At 43.0% G+C, this 20,225-nt stretch overlaps 1 protein-coding gene across 1 annotated transcript in view; it reads right to left on the bottom strand.

Annotated features, from left to right (window-relative positions):
* Positions 1 to 339: 339 nt before the first annotated feature.
* shdb (Src homology 2 domain containing transforming protein D, b) overlaps positions 340 to 20,225 on the bottom strand; it is a 38,954-nt gene continuing 19,068 nt past the window's right edge. Inside the window, exons 4-7 of the mRNA XM_008336757.3 lie at positions 18,064 to 18,285; positions 6,603 to 6,777; positions 4,319 to 4,438; positions 340 to 1,414 (exon numbers count right to left, since the gene is read on the bottom strand). Coding sequence (XP_008334979.1) covers positions 1,228 to 1,414; positions 4,319 to 4,438; positions 6,603 to 6,777; positions 18,064 to 18,285 — 704 coding nt within the window. The 3' untranslated portion in view covers positions 340 to 1,227. The remainder of the gene's footprint in view (positions 1,415 to 4,318; positions 4,439 to 6,602; positions 6,778 to 18,063; positions 18,286 to 20,225) is intronic.

Below are 20,225 nucleotides of genomic sequence, written 5' to 3'. Positions count from 1 at the left end.
AACTCAGCAACCAGCCGGCATGTTGGCCGGAGACACAGCTATCGCCTACAGCTCCACACAGCAGGCTGGGCTTGAAAGAACAAAAAAGAACACAACTAGAGCAGTGAGAATTTTTTAAAACAAACATATTATTGTCTACCAAACACAGGTGATGAGGAGCAGGAGATCCAGAACAGTACAGGTTTGTTGAGGGAAAAGAACAACAGATGAACGTGTAAACGTGTCAGGCAAATGTTGGGACGTACAGCAGCACCACAGCACAGAACAGGACGACAACAAAGTCAACAGGTGAAGGAGGGAGGCCTCGTGTAGGAAAGGTATCTGAAATATCCTTGTTTCAAAATGACGTTTTAAAAGCCTCTTTTATATACAAAAATATCAAGGTCTCTGGGAGAGTTACAAATGCAGCCAGTAGGTCGGAGGTTTGACCTAGTGATTTTTGGACAAAGATTTAGACTTTAAATCATTGTTTTCCAAAGACTGGGTCGCGACCCTCAGGTGGGCCCATAGCTGCCAGTTTAAAAGCTCCACCTGTGGTAACGTGTAATGATGCAATTATTTTATTGACTATTTTGTTCTGATGTTGCTGGTTCAACTGAATGTTGAAAAGAAAAAGAAATGGGCTACATTTAATGTCCAAGTAGTCTAATTATGGATACCTTTGTTGCTGGTTCAATTACTGTTCTTTGTCGTTTAAAACTAAAGTAATACTAATTGTTCAGATATCACTCAGTCAACAATGAAATTCTCTCATTAATGTTCAATAATGATCAAGTACACCTTTATTTTGTGATTTACCAATAATGTCTATTGACTTGGGTCACTAAAGTTTGTGACTTTTAAAATATGGGTCCCTGGAAAAAAGGTTTGGGAAACACTGGTTTAAATAACCTCATCTGACATCGGCAGATTTATCTCAATACTTCAGATGACAGATTTATTTTTATAAATTCATGATTCAAAGATATGAAGCTGCCGAAACAAATTGGTTTAAAATTCAGGTATTGCTTTAATGTGAGAAACTACTCCATGTTGGACCCGTTTGGCTCAAGTACTACAGTAGGGGGTGATGTCTGAGGGTCAGACCCCAAGTCAAGGCCAGTTAGAATCATTCCAAGCCAATCTCCTCCACAACAGGACCACTCCAAAGATCCCTGACATTCAAGCTTTAAGGTGACCCACGTGGAGTGAAGTCACCGAGGTCCAGGCGCAGCGTTCAGCTCAGAGTCAGAGTGTCTGCACCAACACGGGGAACAGCAGGGACAGGTGCTCAGCTCCTCGTATGGGAAGTCTGTGTGTGGTGTAGAAGTGAACCAGTTCTGGTATGGAGTCAAACGGAGGGCTGTTCTGTCCCAGCACGTACTTGCCATTTTTGCACTGAGTGAACTTCATGTGCATGAACCCCTGGCAGCTCCTGATGGAGGGAGAACAACCGGAAGAGTTATTGTCCCCAAAAAACAAACAAACCACAAAACAAGAATAAAAGTCTTGCAGTAGAACAGAAGGCGGTGAACATGGTGAAAAAGAGAACGACATGACAAATGCAGGCGACATAAAACATGCTGCCTCCACACATTCTCCAGACAGAATAATACTGTGGAAACGAGAGCTTGGATTTATATTCCCATCTTTTTGCTGTACTTTGGGGATGTGATTTTAACTAAGATTTAACACCGTGCCGCAATCTGAGGACAGGAAGGGACACGGTGATGGATGAGTGTGTGCTTTAATAGCACACAGAGGGAAAGACAAAGCAACGCAGCATGTGAGAAAAGAAGTAAGCAGTGGGCTGTGAAAGTGGCTGTGCCAGACGAACCACACATCCTCCCCTTTAATACAGTGGTACTTCCCCTTTAAGAGTCAGCCAGCAAGCCTTGATGTGTGTCTAATTATAGAACAGGGAAAGACAAGAGCTGAAGCCTGTCACTGTAAAGTGTCATTGTTCGACTGGAGCAAAATTAAAATTTGAGCAGAGGTGAAGCCAAAAAACACTCGGGATCATCAACAGCCAAACAACAGGCACTTCATGATAATCCCATCGTCTCCGCTGCACACAGCACATCAGCTCCGCAGAGTTGGCAGCATGCTTTGATTCAGCACTGTTTGTGTGGGACACACGCTGCCTCTCGTGGTACGTTAGAACCCAACAGTGCTCTTCGGCAAATATTCATGTTGGCATAATTTATGCAGCTGTGTCTGTTTCAGTGCGTGTTCACTTTGAAACTGCTCCTTGTTTGCTCTCTGATAAACAACTTTTGTCATTTCCCCACCGCCTGGAGTCGCAACGATATTTATTAAAGATGGCTGGATGGATGGATGGGTGGATGGGTCAATGGATAAATGGGTGGATGAACGGATGGATGGTAGATGAATGCATGGCTAAATAGATGGATGGATGAACAGTTGGACAGATGCTTTTGAGCAGGAACATTCATCTCTCCAGGGATCATTTATTTATAATTGAATTTCCTCTTCAAATGGAAAAATTGTTTTCACAAAATTCAAATTATACTAATGGAGTAAAAATATTCCCTCCCTGACCCAAATAGTCAGTTATGTTCCACGCACGCTAAATATCAGAGTGCAGATCTTTGGGGTGATTTTCACCATGTCTCAGACAGGTCTCTTATAGACGCCTGTCTATGACACTGACGTGGTCACAGGATCTGGGGTATGTTTGGGTGTCTGTGTTGGCAACAGACAAAACTACAAAGGAAAACACAGTTTATCTTCTCACTCCAGCTAGAACTGTCTGAGAGGAACTCCTTTATTGAGAAAAAAACAAAGAAATTCTCATGTGGTAAGAACTGTAGAGTGATTAATGTCGTCAATTAAAAATGCCACCATTTGGCTCAGTCACAAATAAATTCAGATATAAAACACAGATTTACAAACTGGTATTTTTTGTGACTATATACAGGAATTTTGTTTAATTAATCAGATTAAAATGATGGATCCTTTGAAAATTATAGTTAAAGTCTATTGTCATTCGTTTGGTTTAAGAACTAATTCATGAATCACATTTGGCTCTCTCATCACGGTAAAATAACGTGAGCTCTGTTTACACCAGTATGTCTGAAATATTGTGGAAAAATGTCTCACGTTATTTTATGCAACAGGGAAATATGTAAAAATAAACACTTTTCCAGTTGGGGCCACTCGTTGGGACTCTGTCTGATAATACAGTATAACTGTGTGCAGGGTGAAAGGTCATCCATCTTCTCACTCTGACAACTGTGTTATTACAACTATTTTTAAATTGTTTTTTTTTCTTTTCAGCAGAATACACAGAGAACATAATGAGCAGAACCAGATGAGACCCCAGGAGATCGTCCACTCATTATTCCTGCCTGTTGTGATTTATTCCCGGTGCACAATTTAATTAATTACAGTAATTAAAATTACTAATGAAAATGCGACAGTAAAAGGCAGTAATGGTCCAATCGATTTGTAGGATCTAATCTATCTAATCTCATTTCACACTGTGCTGTGTTTTGTTGTTGCATACGCTGAAGGTTGACGTCAAAGGTCGGACCATCCGTCTCTACAATCGAAGAGAACGCCAAATCGATGGATTCTCCGGTTTTTATCGGGACATTTTCCTCCAAATCTTTCGTGCGTTAACGAGAAAAAACCAGTGTTAAATGTGACCTTGCTGCCTGGGCAAATATGCATGCGTGTGTGCAGATGTCAGAGCCACTCGACTCGTCTAAATGAGTAATGCCTGAGCTTGTTTGTGTGTCAGCACAACACCGTGCCGCTGTGCCAGCCCTTCTCCTCCTCATTCACTTCTTGTGTGGCCCACAGAAGGTGATTCATATTCATTAGTGGTTATGGCGAGAATGATGTGAGCACTCAAGTGTGCTCTACCTGCCTGATTACCACTTAGAGGGCCCGGAGGGGCCGCAGAAGAACACAGAGAGGGGCCAAGGATAGGGTAAGGACAGAGGGATTATGGGAAAGCAGATCGCGGCAGTGGCCACGGGTGGTAATAGCCATTACAAGGGATAGATTTGACCAGTTAAGCAGCATTATCAGTAACATGGCGCAGAGAGAAGGAGAGTCAGGGAAGAAATGAGTGTGAAGGTGATCTCTGATGATGGAGGGAGGGAGACAGATGGAGAGGAGCGGGAGACTGGGAGGACGGAAGCTCAGCTGGCTTTGCATGTACTTCTCACTCACTCTTCATGTCATGCAGGAGGAACATATGAGCCATTATATTGTAAGACTGGATTTTTGGGGATTTCCCTTCGGCTGAGGGACTTGGTGGGTGAGGGGTGAGGGGGGGTGAGGGGTGGGTCACTGTTACTGTACTCACCGTAAAGACAGAGACAAGTCGGTGCGATTGGTCTGGCTGTTCCTCACAAGGTAGCTGCACTCTTTACATAGAGTTAGCAGTGACTCGGCCTCAGAGCGGGACAGTGATCCATGGTACCACCTGACACACACACACACACAAACACACAAACACACACATGATGATGGACTGGCCAGATGGACCTCCTGACACATTGACCTCACCATATTGACAGTAACTCCTGGGTGTCTGATCCCACCCATGGTTCAAATGAACGTGGATCACATACAGTAAATGGGTGTTCATGTTGGTTGGCCTACATCAATCTCTTGCCTTCCCACCACCACTGACATAATCCTTCTTTGGGTTTTTCTTCCACCTACAACATTTCCTGTCTAATATTTCCATGTTTTTGTCGTCAGTTTAAAACCAACTCAACATCATCTATTTCCAAATTCTCCAGAATTTCAACAACTTTAACAACTGTCTCCATGCTATCATTCTGTTACACATCAACCTTGACACCCGGCAGCCCCCACCCCACCATGTCTGCTCCCTTGTCAGCACCAAAATCATTAATTTCCATCAATCTTTCTGTCATTCTCTTCCTGTTTTCCATGTCTTCTTCTAACATCCATTCCTCGTGTCTCCAGTTCCTCTTCACCCGTGTCCTACACTCCTGTTCAAACTGCGATGGCAAGACGATCCATCACACAGAGCCTCCTCATTGACCTCATCTTTCATTCTGTCAATCACCTGTGCTCACTTAGCTTTTTCAGCGCTTTTACTTTTCAAATTGGAATTCTTATATTACCACGTGCCACAGATGCCTCAGTCACTGAGTGCTACAGGTTGACGAAGGACAGGTTTCTTTGGTTAAAACATAAAGGAGACACAGAACCAAAGGCCTTTAAAGATCATTAGAGAGTAATGGGCTGTGATAATTAACTAGCAACCCCGAGTCAGTCTGTACGCTCACACACACACACACAAGTCATTGTTTGGAACCGTACTGTACGTGTGCGTGAGCCGTGTCATGTGCTTGGATTTCATTAGTGAAACGACCCTTTAAATTGGACAGAAGGAGCACAGAAATGACTGCAGTGATGTTTAAAATTACATGGATGTGTGTGTTTTAATGTCGGGACTTAATTAGCTTTTATTCTAACCTTTCGCAGTTTAGCAAGCGCCGGTGAGCGCGGCTTAGCCAAAACATGTCACACATTACAAGTCTTTATGTTGTTTTTTGTTATAATGTATGACAGATGCACGTGGATTTGTGTGTACTGTACATTTTTATATCAGCTGACATTGGAGTACCACCAATATTTAAAGTGCAATTTTTCTTCCAAGACAGCTCAATTTCTTCATCCCATATAATATATACGCTAATCAAATTCCAGGCACAAGGGGCGCTCAATCAAGTAGAACCAAGGTCAGTGGAGACCAGCAGAAAGTGAGCCTTTAGATCTGATTAAAACTTTTAAATGATGATTTATGCCTTGGTGCGAACCTCCTGGCTTCATTTATTCCTTCATGCATCAAATGCCAAAAACCTACTACTTACTTCCTACCACTGGGTTTATTAGTCCCAGACTGTAAAAACAACAACAACAACAACAACAAAAAAAAAACTGGAGACAAGATTAGGAGAGAGTTAGAGTTGTTTTTCTTCTGGATTCACGACTGTGGGGAAAACATGCACCGATCTGAATTTATGAGCAAAAATAGCTCTTCACAGCTGGACGTTGGGTAATAACAGTGTTGCAGTCTGGCTCATGAGAGTTTGTTCTTTTCTATAAATTAATTAAAAAAAACATTGAAAACCTCCAGTGGGAGACTTTGGTAGAATGAAGTTAAAAAATCTTTGTTTGATTTCACTTCACCAGTTGTCCTTGTTGGCCTATGTGACACATGGAACAATTAAATATTCTTCCACTAGGTGGCAGAACATTTTTTTACAAACTAAAAAAGGGACTTAGAGCTGTTAAAGAAGATGTTTGTGTCTTTCTTCAAGTCCTGCGAGTATATCAGCACTATGGTCAACTCAACAGGCCCAGGTTCTGCACCAAGAAAATCAATTATGATTAAAATGAAACTAGACAATTATTATATGTAATTATGTATACTTTATCTTCGAGTGGTGCACTATGGGATTTTCCCAATATAAAAATTATTAAAATGTTTTCTACTTCTAATACTGGTCAGATGTATCACAGCTAAAGGACCTCAGGTGTCTCGGGAGCCGTGCACTCTGCTGATCTGTGCCTACATTTCATTATTTGCACTGAAATGTCATACATACACCTGCTTCTCCAGAGGAACCCCAGGGTCCACCCTCTCCCCCACCATCGTAAGGCCTTCTTGTGGCATTCGAAACTTTTTCCCTCCTCCTGCCAGCGGGCTGGTCCTGGGTCCTGGAGAGCGCAACCGTTCCGTGGGCGAGGACGATCGGTCCCACTCTGCGCCGTCAAACTGCACTGTTGGCAGAGAGAAACAGAAAAAGTGAGTCACCATATTTACACAGTGCTGCGACCGAGAGGGATTAGAACTGGGCAGTTTGATTTGGACAGACATCAAACATATGTCCACGGCAAAAACTTTGATGGAGCAGGGAGTCTCCTCACAACAAAGGACAACACATTCTGCTCTGACAGACATCATCGTGGGCACTACCGCCGCCATCATCCACATTTACTGAGTCTCTAACTGGGGTGAATATGGTTTGCTGCCTCCTCCCTGCCTGGCTCTGACACACCTTTGTCTGTACTGATTATAGCATCATGATTTACTGATAGAAACAGTCAGTGATGGTTTAGTTTAGGTGCAGCAGACTTGGTTTGACGTTGCTGCCATGAAAAGCAGATATTACATTTTGCAGGGACTAGGTGTGAGATTAGCTTCAAAAACCTGAAAACCAATGACTGCAGAGGACACTGAGATGCAGGTGCGACAGATGAAGTCAGCCGGGGTGGGGAGGGTGGAGATGGAGCAGATGTTGAACAACAGTTTGTGCCATGAAGGTCAGCAGGGCCACATGTGTGAGCTTTCTTTGGTCAAAAAAAAAGGCGAGGCAGGGGGTGGAGGTTCAGGGTTAAAGGTCACCTTGCCTACTGACACAGTGCTCTATCTCCTCCGGCTGACCCTGGCGGGTTGGGGGCAGAGTTGACAGCTCCCCCTTTGTAATCAAGGGGAGGCGGGGGTGTTAGAAGGGGGTGAGAGAAAGAGGAGACACCAGCAGATTGATCTGAACAAAAGTTAGGCAAAGTGAAAATAGGTAAGAGGAGCAGTAAAGATTAAGGAGTGGATCTATTTTCGGGTGGGCTTTAGATTGAGAGGGAGAGAGAAAGTGTGAAGTGCTGTAGGAAACAGGTGTTAGATAGGGAGGCAGGGCTGGGAGGGAGAGGTGAGAGAGTGTGTGTGTGTGTGTGTGAATGCACAGCTGTCAGGGAAGTGATGTCATGAAATGTGGTTAACTGCACCTCCTGTCAGTGACTGAAGTAATGTACTCTGGTTCCTGGCTCTCTTTTTTTATCACACTTGTAACAGGCACATCTGAGGTGTTTCACATCCTATTTTTACAGTAATTTATCATGTGTGATACGGTAGACAGGATGTTCCAAAGTTAAAGGCTGCACTGACTTCGCTCAGCTGTAGAATTCCAGTTTAGGAAACCGTCTCACGCCTCTCGAGGTTCTGAATCCAGACTGTGTCTGGGTGCGCGGTGCTGTCCACAGCAGGGTGTACCAGTGGAGCCGAGGAGCTCGGGGGCACAAACCCGTCTGCCTACAGTGGAGAGTGCTCTGTTAAACTCAACTGAGAATAGCCGATTTTCATTCACCCCTCAAACCACCTAGCCTAGCGCTCATTAGCGCAGCTTAACACGCGCGCACGGACACATTTAAAGCAGAAAGGGATTACAAAACAAATAAAGGGAAAACGGGGTGATGTCTTAATGAGCTGACAAATCCAAAGAAGCCCCGGGCCGCTAACATCAAAGGACATTTGAATGGGCGTTTGGAGAGAGACCCGGGCTGAACATACATGCCTTTCTCCCTGCATGGTTAATTATTGAGCAGGCAGACACTCCGCCACTTTCGCTGGCTCTCCATGAATTATTGATGCGTGGTGCAGTACAATGGCCCCATCTGGAGCGGGCTGCACCTCCTCTAAAGCCAGGATTAAAGTGTGGCCTGGCATCCCTCAATGGCAAATAGGCACGCAACTACACCAAGTCTCACACACGCACGCACACACACACCTGATACCCTGAAACAGCATCATTCTGCTGCCTATCCACTTCAATCCACTCCACGCCACCTGACACTTCACACGTTTAATTCTCAAGCAAAATTAAAAAAAGAAGAAGAAGAAGAAGTGTGAGGAGGGAGGTGTAAATGAGGCACACAGAAGTGAAGAGAGCAGAGAAAGTGGAAACTGCCTGGATAATTTAGCACAGATCAGGAATGTGCTTCGCCATGTGAGAGATAAGAGATGAGGTCAGACGGTGGTGTAATGGAGGACGGAAAACTCTTGAAGAAGAAGAGTCCTCTCCCTGTTTGGGTCCTTCCTACAGTAGGACAAGTCAGCCTGGAGTAACGGAGTCTGGGGTTAGTGTGGCAGAAAACATATCTGTAACAAGTTCAGCTTTGAAGGGAAGGAAACTGACATGAAGTTGGTTTGTGTAAGGGTGGAGGGGTTGGAGGGGCAGACTGCCTGTGCAGGGCTCTGTCTTTTGCTGAACTGTGTAGAAAACACTTCATAGAACAAATATGGAAATCTAAGACCTGATTTTCAGATGTTCAGCCGTCAGATACCATAGAATCATTTCCGGACTATTGAGTGCACCTGGATATAGGCTGCACCCATTACATTTAAAAAGAAAAAATATTGTACATATATAGGCTGCGCTTCTCTATAAGCTACAGGTGTCCATATTGTAACATTGGATATTTAGATCGAAAGATTTTTGTTTTCACTTTTAATTAAATAAATATTGTCTTTTTCCGAACAGTGCCTGTAACACGGCTGGTTACACATTAGCTCCGTCCTGTTTCTTTGCCCCGACCATAGTTGGAATGGGGAGAACAGGGGAGCCTTGTCTGCAGCAGAGGTAAACAGAAACAGGGAAGTTTCTGGAAGTCTTTATTATCAGCCACACCGAGGACAACAGAACATAAACAGAGTTTTAACAGCTCCTGTATAACCAACTCACACTTCAACATGACAGGGCTCAAACTACTCTCAACTTTAGCTAACGTTCTCTGTTTTGCGCCCCACATACACATACACACAGAGCCATTCACAGACAGACATACGCTACTAGTCTAGCACACAGTAGCCTAGTAGATCATTTTTTAACATTTTCACATCAATCGACTCCACTAGATTATTTCACTCCACTGTTTAACTATCTCTTAATGTATTATATCACAAAACTTGCTGCGTTTACACGTTTGGGAACAACCCAGAGACCCTGCTGAGGTTTGAACTTACAGAATGAGAAAATTCCATCTCGACATAACCTTGCATTGAGACTGAGATACGCATGAGAGAATCACCAGTCACTGAACCTTGAAGTAACCTGTGTCTCCCTGTTGCTGGGAATATAAAACATTTGCCCAGTAAAGTTGGACAGAAAGAAATTAATAAAGGTTCCTTTGATATATATCGTCCACTGTACAAGGTGATAAGACTGAGTAGGTATTGAGGTACTTTGTACTGATTGAGTAGAGGCTGAAAGCAGCAAAGTTTTGTTGCTACACGTCTCTTTAAACACTGTAGTACTGACCTATGTCCGGGGGGGGTCAGTACTGGGAGGTAAAAATCACATTTATAATCCCACAATAATCTCTCAGTATACTTGACAACATGTTGTTTAGTCTTTGCTCAGTGGAGATTGTGATGTAGTGACAACGGAAACCTAACAAAACTAACGACGAGTCCATTCAGGTATACAGTATTACCACAGTAATACACAGTGAGTACACAGGGTTTTTTAAATGGACAAAAACCCAACAAACACACAAACATGTGCTTGTCCACACAGGTCCTATGGTGGCCCTGATAAGAACACACACACAGGCACACACACACACACACACACACACACACACACACACACACAATTGAAACAACTCTGGGATAACAAAGACACACTATCAAACCCTGTGAAACAACTCTGTGATAACAAAGACACACTATCAAACCCTGTCAATCATTCACGACCGTTTTCATGTGAATCAGTGACAGAACATCTGGTGCCTATTAACATCCCACAGTCACCTGTGGATCTGTCACACACTCAACATATGTCACTGGTGGAGCCAGTGCAAAAGATTAGAGTTTCTGTGGAAAAAAATCCCAACCTAGAATCATGTTTTAGAATTCGTTTTTAAGAAGAATAATCTGTTCCTGCTCATTTCCAGGAACTATCAGAGAGGCAGAGGGAGCGACAGAGCAAACTTGGTTTCCCGGTGTTTCACAGTCCACTAATTAGCTTTGGTGAAGGACCTGAGTGTCCCAGCACATGGACAGTGTCCCCAGGATGAAGGCGGTGCAGACAGACAAAGACCGCGGCACAGCTTCATTAGCTCCATTAATGAGAGAATCTGTTTTTCAAACAGCCTTTCAACATCTTTTCCTCCGTCTGCACACAGAAAAACTCCACACATTTGTTGAGTGTAATGGCCTCCAGACGGACTCACAATTAACACCTCAGCCCAACAGACAAGGCAGCACAGCCACAGGAAAATAAAACCTGCATTAGCTCTTTAGTACTTTCACCAAGTTCTTGTTTCAGAAGAAAAAAAAAAAAACGGTCTTTTTTATTGTTTTCATTACTTTGATTTTCTAAGAGAATTAAGTTGAGTTTGTACTGAAAACCACATTTCCTTCTGCAGTGTTTTTAATTGGAACATTTCTCCTCTGCCTCACAGTGGGTTCTACCACTGCCTCTCCCGACCTACAGAGGACATGCTATTTCACTGATGTCAGCGAGGTTCATACTCAAGTAGGGAGCAAATCTACCAGGAAGGGGGGCGGGGGGGTAGGGTGGGGGAGGAAATAGAGGAAATGTGAGCGCGCAGGCGGGAGTGAAAAGACACAGCAATTGAGAGGGACAAGAGTCCTTCTACTGCGCTGATAATTTGATGAAGAGGGTGGTCAGATCCCCCCCGCCCCACCGATCCCCCTCTCCTCCAGGGGGTGCTCTGAGCTACAAAGAGCAGCATCACACTATAAATGGAAATACCATTTCCCTCTTCTTTCTTCCTTGCTTCTATGTTTGTCTGCACACACACATTTCCACGGCTCCTCAGGGACACGCATACCCAGAATAGTCCGACAGTGTATTATGTCTGAGTACAGTACATGTTTCCAGACGTCCAGACACAACACTGACAATCCACCCAGCAAAGACCCTACAGCCCGACAACGCATCTGTTAAAATAAAGGAATGTTGTGAACAGGGTGGTAACCAGGAACTGTTTTCTCCTGATAACTGTTACCGTCGGATACCACTACTGCAAATGAGAGTATCTGTTAGTACTGACACCAATTCAACACCTAGTCTTCTCCTCCAGCATGCCGTGGGCTGCAGTTCCTGAAGTGATCGTGTCCAAATGGGTAAGTGATATCAATAATAGAATTATTATACAGAATGAATACAATCAACTCCCATGATACATACTGCATGTAGGAAAGTCAGGCTCTTTGTAAATGTTATTGATGAAAACAGTTTAATTAGCATTAATTAGCAATAATTAGTGTTATTACAATGCTGTCATTTAACTGAAAATGATCACAGGTTCACTTTATATTAACACCTTGTGTAGCTGATGTCTGATGCTGCCTACTACAACAAGATTGAATATTAAACAACGTTTATGCAAGGAGTCTAGGAGGCTAAAGCAGAAGGCCAAGGCCAGGAACTGTAGCTACTAACAGAATATTGACATTCCATTTCACACGTGCTGACAAGGTTGAATAAGAGATGATTACAGAACAGTTACCATGAAAAGCCTTCATTTCTGTTCATATATTCTGTGAGCAGGGTCACAATAACACAGAACCGTTGATCCAACCTGTTGCTGACATCAGTTCCTAATGTCGAGTCTGATCCAAATATCGAAGGATCATATTGGATCAAAAGACTTGTCTCTTGGCACATATGAGATTTGAATCTGGATTATCAGAGATCAACAGAGACCTGCACCTAGCTGCCTGATGATCTCTACAGCAGGGCTGCCCAGTAAGAAGATCATGATCCAGTAGTTGACAAACAGGTTGCTAGTAGATCATTAGCAATTACAATAAACAATATATAAAATATATAAAATATAAGTATAATTCTATAGTGTGTATAGTAATGACCATACACTGTAAGAAGAGCTCCTCAGCCACCACAGTCTGTGGAGCCCTGGTCTGCAGGACTCTTTAAAACAGCTTCAAAGACCCCCGTGTGTCCACCCTGGTACTAGTAGGACATACTCAGTGAAGTGCTGAGCACATGCACATTCTCTGTGTCCTCCACATGTTGATTTTTGACAAAAAAAAGTCCAACATTCACCAGTCTGGATCCAAGAAAAAGAAAGAAGTCTCAATTTCTTTTTCAATAAACCTAGAGTTTCCCTCCATGTCCTCACGCAGCCCTGTTTCATTTCCTCTTTTATTCACTTGCTATCACTTTTATTTAAGCAGCGTTATAACATTTCACTCATTGAAAGAGACGCACCCTTATATTATTCCTGTTGAACAGATTATGAAACCGTACAGGACGGGGTTTTTCAGTGGTTACGTCCTGGTCAGCGATCCTGTCAGGAGAGTCAGCCTTCAGTCAGTTCAACCTTCAGTCTGCTGACACCAGGGTTTATTTGATAGACTTAAAATCTTCAGTGTAAAAATGGAGAAAATACTTATATAAAATATGATACATTCAAATTGCTGGAGCAGCTCCACAGTTTACTTGTGAACACTGATGCATCTCCCCTTTAATTCTTGAATATTTATATCTAATTTCTCTATTTGGCAGTCTAAATACATCATCTATTTTAATGCAATTTTAATGAGGCGTGTTTATCCTCCTAAATCCGCTGCTAAACCCTTCAGAAAGATGACAATCAATCACAGCGCCGGTGCTTCTCCACAGGACGAGCTGCTGGCATTTACTGCACATCACTCACTGTGTTCACCCGCGACCCTCTTCCTGCTGCTCAGCTGTTAATTTGTAGCAGAATATAAGGTTACGTGTTACTCTTCATATTCCCCACACGCACATGTTCAGGAATAGCAATGGGCTGTCAGTAATATTAAGATGTTAGCTGTTGAAGGCTGTGCAGATCCTCCTCTGACTGAAGATAATGTGTTCCCCTCGTCATCATCAGCAGAATCATGTTAGGAGGAGAATTCATGTTTCTAATCATTCTGTCCAGCACTTTAAACTGCTACTTTGCATTTCTCTCTTATTGATCGACACTCTCTGGTTTCTGCTTGCTTAAAGGCAGAGTGATTAAAAAAAAATTGAGGTTTTGTCAATTTACCTTTGCTTTAGTTACACATCACATTTCGCCGCAAAAAATCATCTCAAAGTTTAGGCTGCAGATGTCACCTTCGTGAAAAAAAATCATCTCAGAGTTTAGGCTGCAGATGTCACCTTCGTGCTCATATTTACCGTGACTTTTGCAGAAGAGGAACCTTCTTTGAATAAACCTTGAACTCTATAACCATGAACTCAACCTTCTAAGTCACATGACACATTTGTATTAAGACTTGAGGGCATTACACATGTACAGGATTTTCTGTTGTACGTGTTCCATCAAACAAACGCTTATGAAAAGTAAAAACAACCGTGTCTTTAATTAGACAGAATACAGTTACACATTCACTATAACAGGTGTAAAATAAACCTTTAATGAAGCATGAACGTCTCATGTTGATCAAGGGCTTTAACAGAGCTCTTCAACTAGGGGTCTGAGGAGGCACTGCAGGGGGTTGTGGGATTCATAATTATTATTATTGCCAGATATAATTACTATTGGCAATCTTACATAGTACATATAGAATAGGGGTTCATTCTATATTAAGGAAGAGCCCAGTGCTAACCTATGTTAAAAGATCGACAGGTCAACTTTAACAATACATATTTTTTGGTTCTCCTATAATTCTACGTTGTTTGGATCTGGGCTTTTTTAAAATCACACTGAAAAAAGATCCTAAAATGAAGACTATAATATCATAATACTATACTTAGTACTGACGTTACAAGTGCTCAAATCAAAGGAGAGAGAAATAATAACAAATATTCTATATGCTGTTTTTGTCCTGGCAAATTAGTTTGCAGCGATGAGCTTCATTTCCTCATTTCCATCTGATAGAGTGAACACAACCAGATCAGATCTGCATGTCACTGATTGGCCACACAGCTTTCCATTGTCAGATTTCAGCAACGTAATGAGCTAATTAATCATATTAAAACAAATCAGTGCATCAGCTTTGTTTTTTTATTCTGAATTCCTATCTTAATAAATAAGCATTCCATACGGATTACATCAAGATAGAGAACATGTTGTAGCTGTGCACTACCAATAATAAAGAATGGAGATGAGATGGAGTGAATTAAAACCTGTTTGCTTGATGACTTATTTGAACAAAGCACTGAAAAATATTCTCACTGGACAAAAATAATTACATACTCCCCCCAAAACCAATATGTATAATCGAGGTAAATGTTGTTTTAGACTAATGTCTGAAACCCTAGTCGCTCCAGAGATACTGTGGAGTGAGGTTAAAAAAAAAAAAAAAATCTACATTTCTTTGAGCCAAACACATTCAGTTATCCAGTCATCAGTGCTTGGCTAATGAGCAGCTGCAGTGAAGAGAGTGAAGAACAAATGCTCTACTCAATGGTAGCATAATTGTAGCAGCGACGATGTTTTTCATCCACCTCACCCATTTACATTTCCAGATGATTGCAGCTCTCTCTTTACATTTCCACTTCCTCTTCTGTTCCGTCACGGTCTAGCTAAAATCAGCGACATCAAGCGCTCGCCCTGGACCATAAAACCTTTTAAACAACCGTAAGAAACCTAACAAACCAACTTCCATCACTAAAATCTAGCCCTAAAGAAACGAAGAAGAGCCGCCGCTGCTGTTCATATGATACAGCCGCGGTCTGTCATCTGGACTGTCAGCTGACATCCTGGAGAGGCCTACTGGGAGAAGGTGGAGACTGATGACAGCTTTCAAACAAGGTTGTTAAAAACCACCCAACCCACAGACGGGCTGGTGTTAAAACTCCAGATAAATAAATAAAAACTGTATGACAGGATTTTTAGGTGTGTTCGTTTTAAGAGTTTCATATTCCAGTTGACCTGTCCAGATGTCCCCCCCCGCTGCCCTTCCTTGTTAAAGTGAATGTGCACACGATATCTTCTTACCCAGTGACAATGACAGCTGGAAAATTCATTTCAGTGACTGTTTGTGTGTGTGTGTGTGTGTGTGCCTGGATTGAGGTGGTGGTGATGATGATGAAGGGCTGCTGGCAGATTGTGATGCCCCACTTTGCCCTCTGTAGCAGGTTATCTGAGTGAATGTGTCACATCCACAGGGAGGGAGGGGGCGCTGCAGGGACAGCCCTGTCACCACCGCTGTGTACACCAGAGTGTGTGCCTGTGTTAGCCGATGACTGATTGCACCCTTCTAAAATGGCACCGACTCCCCCTCCTCTCTGCTCACCTCCACTCGCCGAAGCCCCCGACCATTAATTCTCCCCCANCCATTGAGCTGCAACAAAACATACTGTAACCTTGAACAGCCCTTTCTATCTATCCACAGCCGGCTCATCTCTATCCATTTACCATTCCTCTCTTCCTCAATCCCACCCTTCCATCTCTGTTCAGCAGCCAAGCCTCCCTGCTCTGTACTTGTCCTCCCCGTCTTTCCCCTCCTTCCTCTGGTCCGCTGTGCCCGGCAGCACTGGAAAGGCTTGGGAATATGGATTAAATGTGAGCGTGGAAAACAATGTTTGTGTGTTTACACTTGACTGCTCTGGTCTGCTAAGACTGACAGCGTGTTAGCTCAGAGTGCTGACTCCAATGGAAAAAATCAAGGGTCAGACACTTCGAGCCTCACAAGCGTTTTCTTCCAACAGTGTGTAAACTGGGATTCCTGCAAGTACTCGTATTGTGGAGTTCTCACAGTGTGTAGTATAAAAAGAAGGCGCTTGAAAGGAAGATAACAGTGGATAAAGTCAGCAGAAAGTAGGTTAGAGGTGATGTTGACTTTAAATGATCAGCCCGGCACCTCCTTTTAAATCCCAGCTCTCTAATAAGATAGGCTGCCATTTGGCCGCTCGTAGTTAAGGATACATGAAAGTGAGTGAGAGCGAGGGGGGGCGGAGGGGGTGGGGGGGTGAGAGTGTGTGTATGTATTGAGACAATTGTGTGCTGACCATGACTCTCTTATTAGCCCTGAATCAGTCATGCACATGAGGCACATAATTAACCGAGTACAAGAGGAGCCAGTACAGGAGGGGGAAAGAGAAAGAGAGATTGAGAATGAAAGACAGTGGACGAGAGGGAAGTTGATTTATTATCCCATCACCTTGACCTTGGTGACTGGGAGACGCGGCTCAATTAAGCTGCCTTGGCCAGGCATATCTTAAACAGATCCACTACTAAATGACCGCTCCATTTCTCACTAACTCCCTATTTCCATTTTCACTTTCTCCCACTCTCACGAACACGGTTCCACTGACAGAAGAGCAACTTTAATAATAGTTTAAATTTTATACCAGTGTGAAAAAGTGTCAAGGTGCGAAACGTCTTTTCTGGATCCTTCCTCTGTCAACCTTCTGTTCATACCATCAATGTCTACCACGACTCCTCGTCTCTGTTCCCTGCGATGGTTATCTGAACTGAGGTTGTGAATGTGGTTTAATAACAAGCCCAGAAATCAATACTCAACAGAAGGTGTTGTATTGATTGAAAAGTGTGGTAAATGAGACAGAAAGGTAGGTGTCACTGGTGCTCAGACAGCCAAGGTCACATTAGTTGCAATTTAAAAAAAGAAGCTTTTGAAGATGTAGTGAAATCGGTGCAGACACTATTCAAAGGTCAGGACAGTTAGCAGCAGCGCTCTCTACTCTCTGTGAAAAGGGTAAGGCCTTTAAAAAAAAAGCACAACTTAAATTGCTTTTAACCATTTTAATGAATTCTATTAACTTAGTTTCGGGTTAAAAGGCTTTTCACCAGAAAATTGTTGTTTGATTTAGAAAAGAATATTTTTCACAATGTCACAAATTAACATTAATTAACTATTAACATTTTACTCTATCCTACTGCAACACTGACTAATTGCTGTATTTCCCAACATCCTTGCAGGGAAATACTTCTACAGAATCAGAAGTGTGGAAGATCTTGGAGTGATCTTTCTTAGATTCCTGTCAGTTTAAGTTAGTTGAAACTAGCTGATCATTACATTTCAATTAAATATACTTTTTGTGACATTTTTGTTTGGTGGTGCACCGCATGATTTTTCTATTGTGAAAAATGTGTTCTAGATTAAAAAAAATGTTATTGAGATACACCTAAACAACATGTCTTCAAAAAATTATTTGCCTTCAACAATTTAAGAATCAACAGGGTGTAAACACAGTGATATATATAATAATATATAATACCGTGCAGCTCTGAAGATTTGATTATGTTTGTGATCACACAGTTTAACCAAACTTTAGATCGTTTTTCTTGGTTTAAGAGTCAAAATACCTGCGAATGCTTTGGAGATGTGATCTTTCTTCCATTCCCAGGGTTGGTCATACTCATCAGCCGGCCTCTCGTCATCTTGGGGCAACCTGCTGCTCTCCTTGCCCTCCTCCTGTGCTTCCCCATACACCAAACCTCTGTTTTTGCCCTGCTGATCTTCATAGGGGGTGTCGTAGAGCTGCAGCCCTCCACGCACCCGGCCTCCTCCTGGACCACGCTGAAGCTCTGCAGGAGAAGATGAAAAACAGTCTATTCGTGAATTCTACTCAGCAGTGGGGAAAAAGAATAATAGATATTTCCTTAGTGTCACCTCTAGCTTACTTTCCCAAGAAAAACTGGAAAAAAGAATTATATTAACAAGGGAATAATTTAATATATTTCCATCAACACACCTATGATGTAGCACTGCTCTACAAAGTAAAATGAAAACCCAGTTGAGCTCTGACATGACTCAAATGAGAGCAGAGAGACAAATTGTGTTTGCACAGCATGCCGTCGGCTCAGAATCTCATATGGCCATTCTTAACGAGACCTGGGGGTAGATGCTGAGCAGCAACATGGTTGCCACCCCCCCTCCTCTCCTCCATCCTGAATCCCAGCAGCAATTTAATATGGCTCACAACATCATCCATGTGCCCCTGTTAACATTTTCATCACTTTCTCGGCGGGTTATAAACAAGAAAAATGCTTCTCAGCACCTTGGACTGCGATGGGAAGTTAAATATGAGTAAAAACTGGGTTCTGGTTCCATCGATGCAATGGGAAAAACTGAATTTGGATTTCATTTTTACCGCATCAACAGAGGTCTTTTAATCTGCTGCAGCAATCGCCTATGCTGCTGTGACATGTTGAACTGCGAAATTCAGAATAAAAAAGTACAGCGGGTCCTCGACTAACTTTGGGGTTCTTAGCAGAAACGTGACTCAAATTTTCACCATAAAACATGTAGTAAAACATACACAAAACATATGGTGAAATGCGTGAGAAAAGAGTCATGCGGCTCGAGTTGATTTCTAGTTTGATCCTGTCATCCTGACCAATATCAGACTGATACTGATCCTCAGTATTGGATCGATTCCTGATTGGGAACGAGCATTATCTCCCACTCTGTTTATACGTTTATTGTTTCAAATAAATAAAGATATTGCTGGAAAGAGCAAAGACAGTGGTATTAGATGGTCTCGTGGTAACCATGACGACTGAGTGGGGCCCCTGGGGAAGATCTCTGAGGTCAGGAAGAGGAGGGTTAAGAGGAGATGTACAGAGGGGAGTGAAGGAGCACAACAAGTGATGGGGAAGAGAGGAGGAGACGATGTGGTGAGGTGACAAGCACGAGGGTGATGCAGGTAGAAAACAAAAGGGGGGGGCGGAGGGTGATGGGAGAGAGGGACAAGGTGGGAAGGGCTGTCAGCGTTTGATGTTAAGCCACTGAGACAGAAGCACAGTGAGGCTGAAAGCTGCTCTACCTGCGCCTGGAGATGGAGAAGATGAAGGCAGAGAGATAAACCAGACATGGGGGGGAAATAAAATGAGAAATTCATAGGAACCCCCCCGCCGCCCCCATTCCCTCTAAAGGGAGTAATTTGCCAAAAAGGTGAGGGAGATTGATGAGTGACAGGACTGCTGGCAGGGAGAACTGGGGAATGTTTTGGCGTACAGATACGAACTGCGCTTTTGAACTCCGACGTGTCAGTCTTTAGCCACAGTTTGAGAGAAAACACCAGAAGACGAACAGGTGTCTTGATGGGACAGCCTTTGTGAGAGACAATCGCTATTCAAATTCCACATCTGTTGTTGACACTAGACTATGTTTATTGATGAGCCAGGAGAGAACAGACTGAAAGACAGACAAGACAAAAGTGTCCGTCCCACTGTGACCGTGGATTCATTCGTAGGCGATAAACACACTGTGACGATACTTTGCCAAACACCACTGAGAATCTAATCTTTCCAATGGCTGCAGCCAGCTGTGGCAAAGACGGATTCATCTGGGACGCTCAGGGTGGGTAGAGGAAAGAGTCCTCCATTTAATCATACCACAGATTATGTGCTTATTTAATCAACAAAACAGGTAGCGCAAGTGATGACAGTGACACAAAAGGACATAAAATCTGCTAAGCGACAAATTAGACCGGAAGGCTGAGTCCCCTCCGGGCAGGGGGAGA

The sequence above is a fragment of the Cynoglossus semilaevis genome, chromosome 2, assembly GCF_000523025.1.
Source record: "Cynoglossus semilaevis isolate Cse_v1.0 chromosome 2, Cse_v1.0, whole genome shotgun sequence".
Taxonomy (NCBI): Eukaryota; Metazoa; Chordata; class Actinopteri; order Pleuronectiformes; family Cynoglossidae; genus Cynoglossus; species Cynoglossus semilaevis.
The sequence above is the reverse complement of the archived record's forward strand: the minus strand, read 5'-3'. Positions and strand labels throughout refer to the sequence as shown.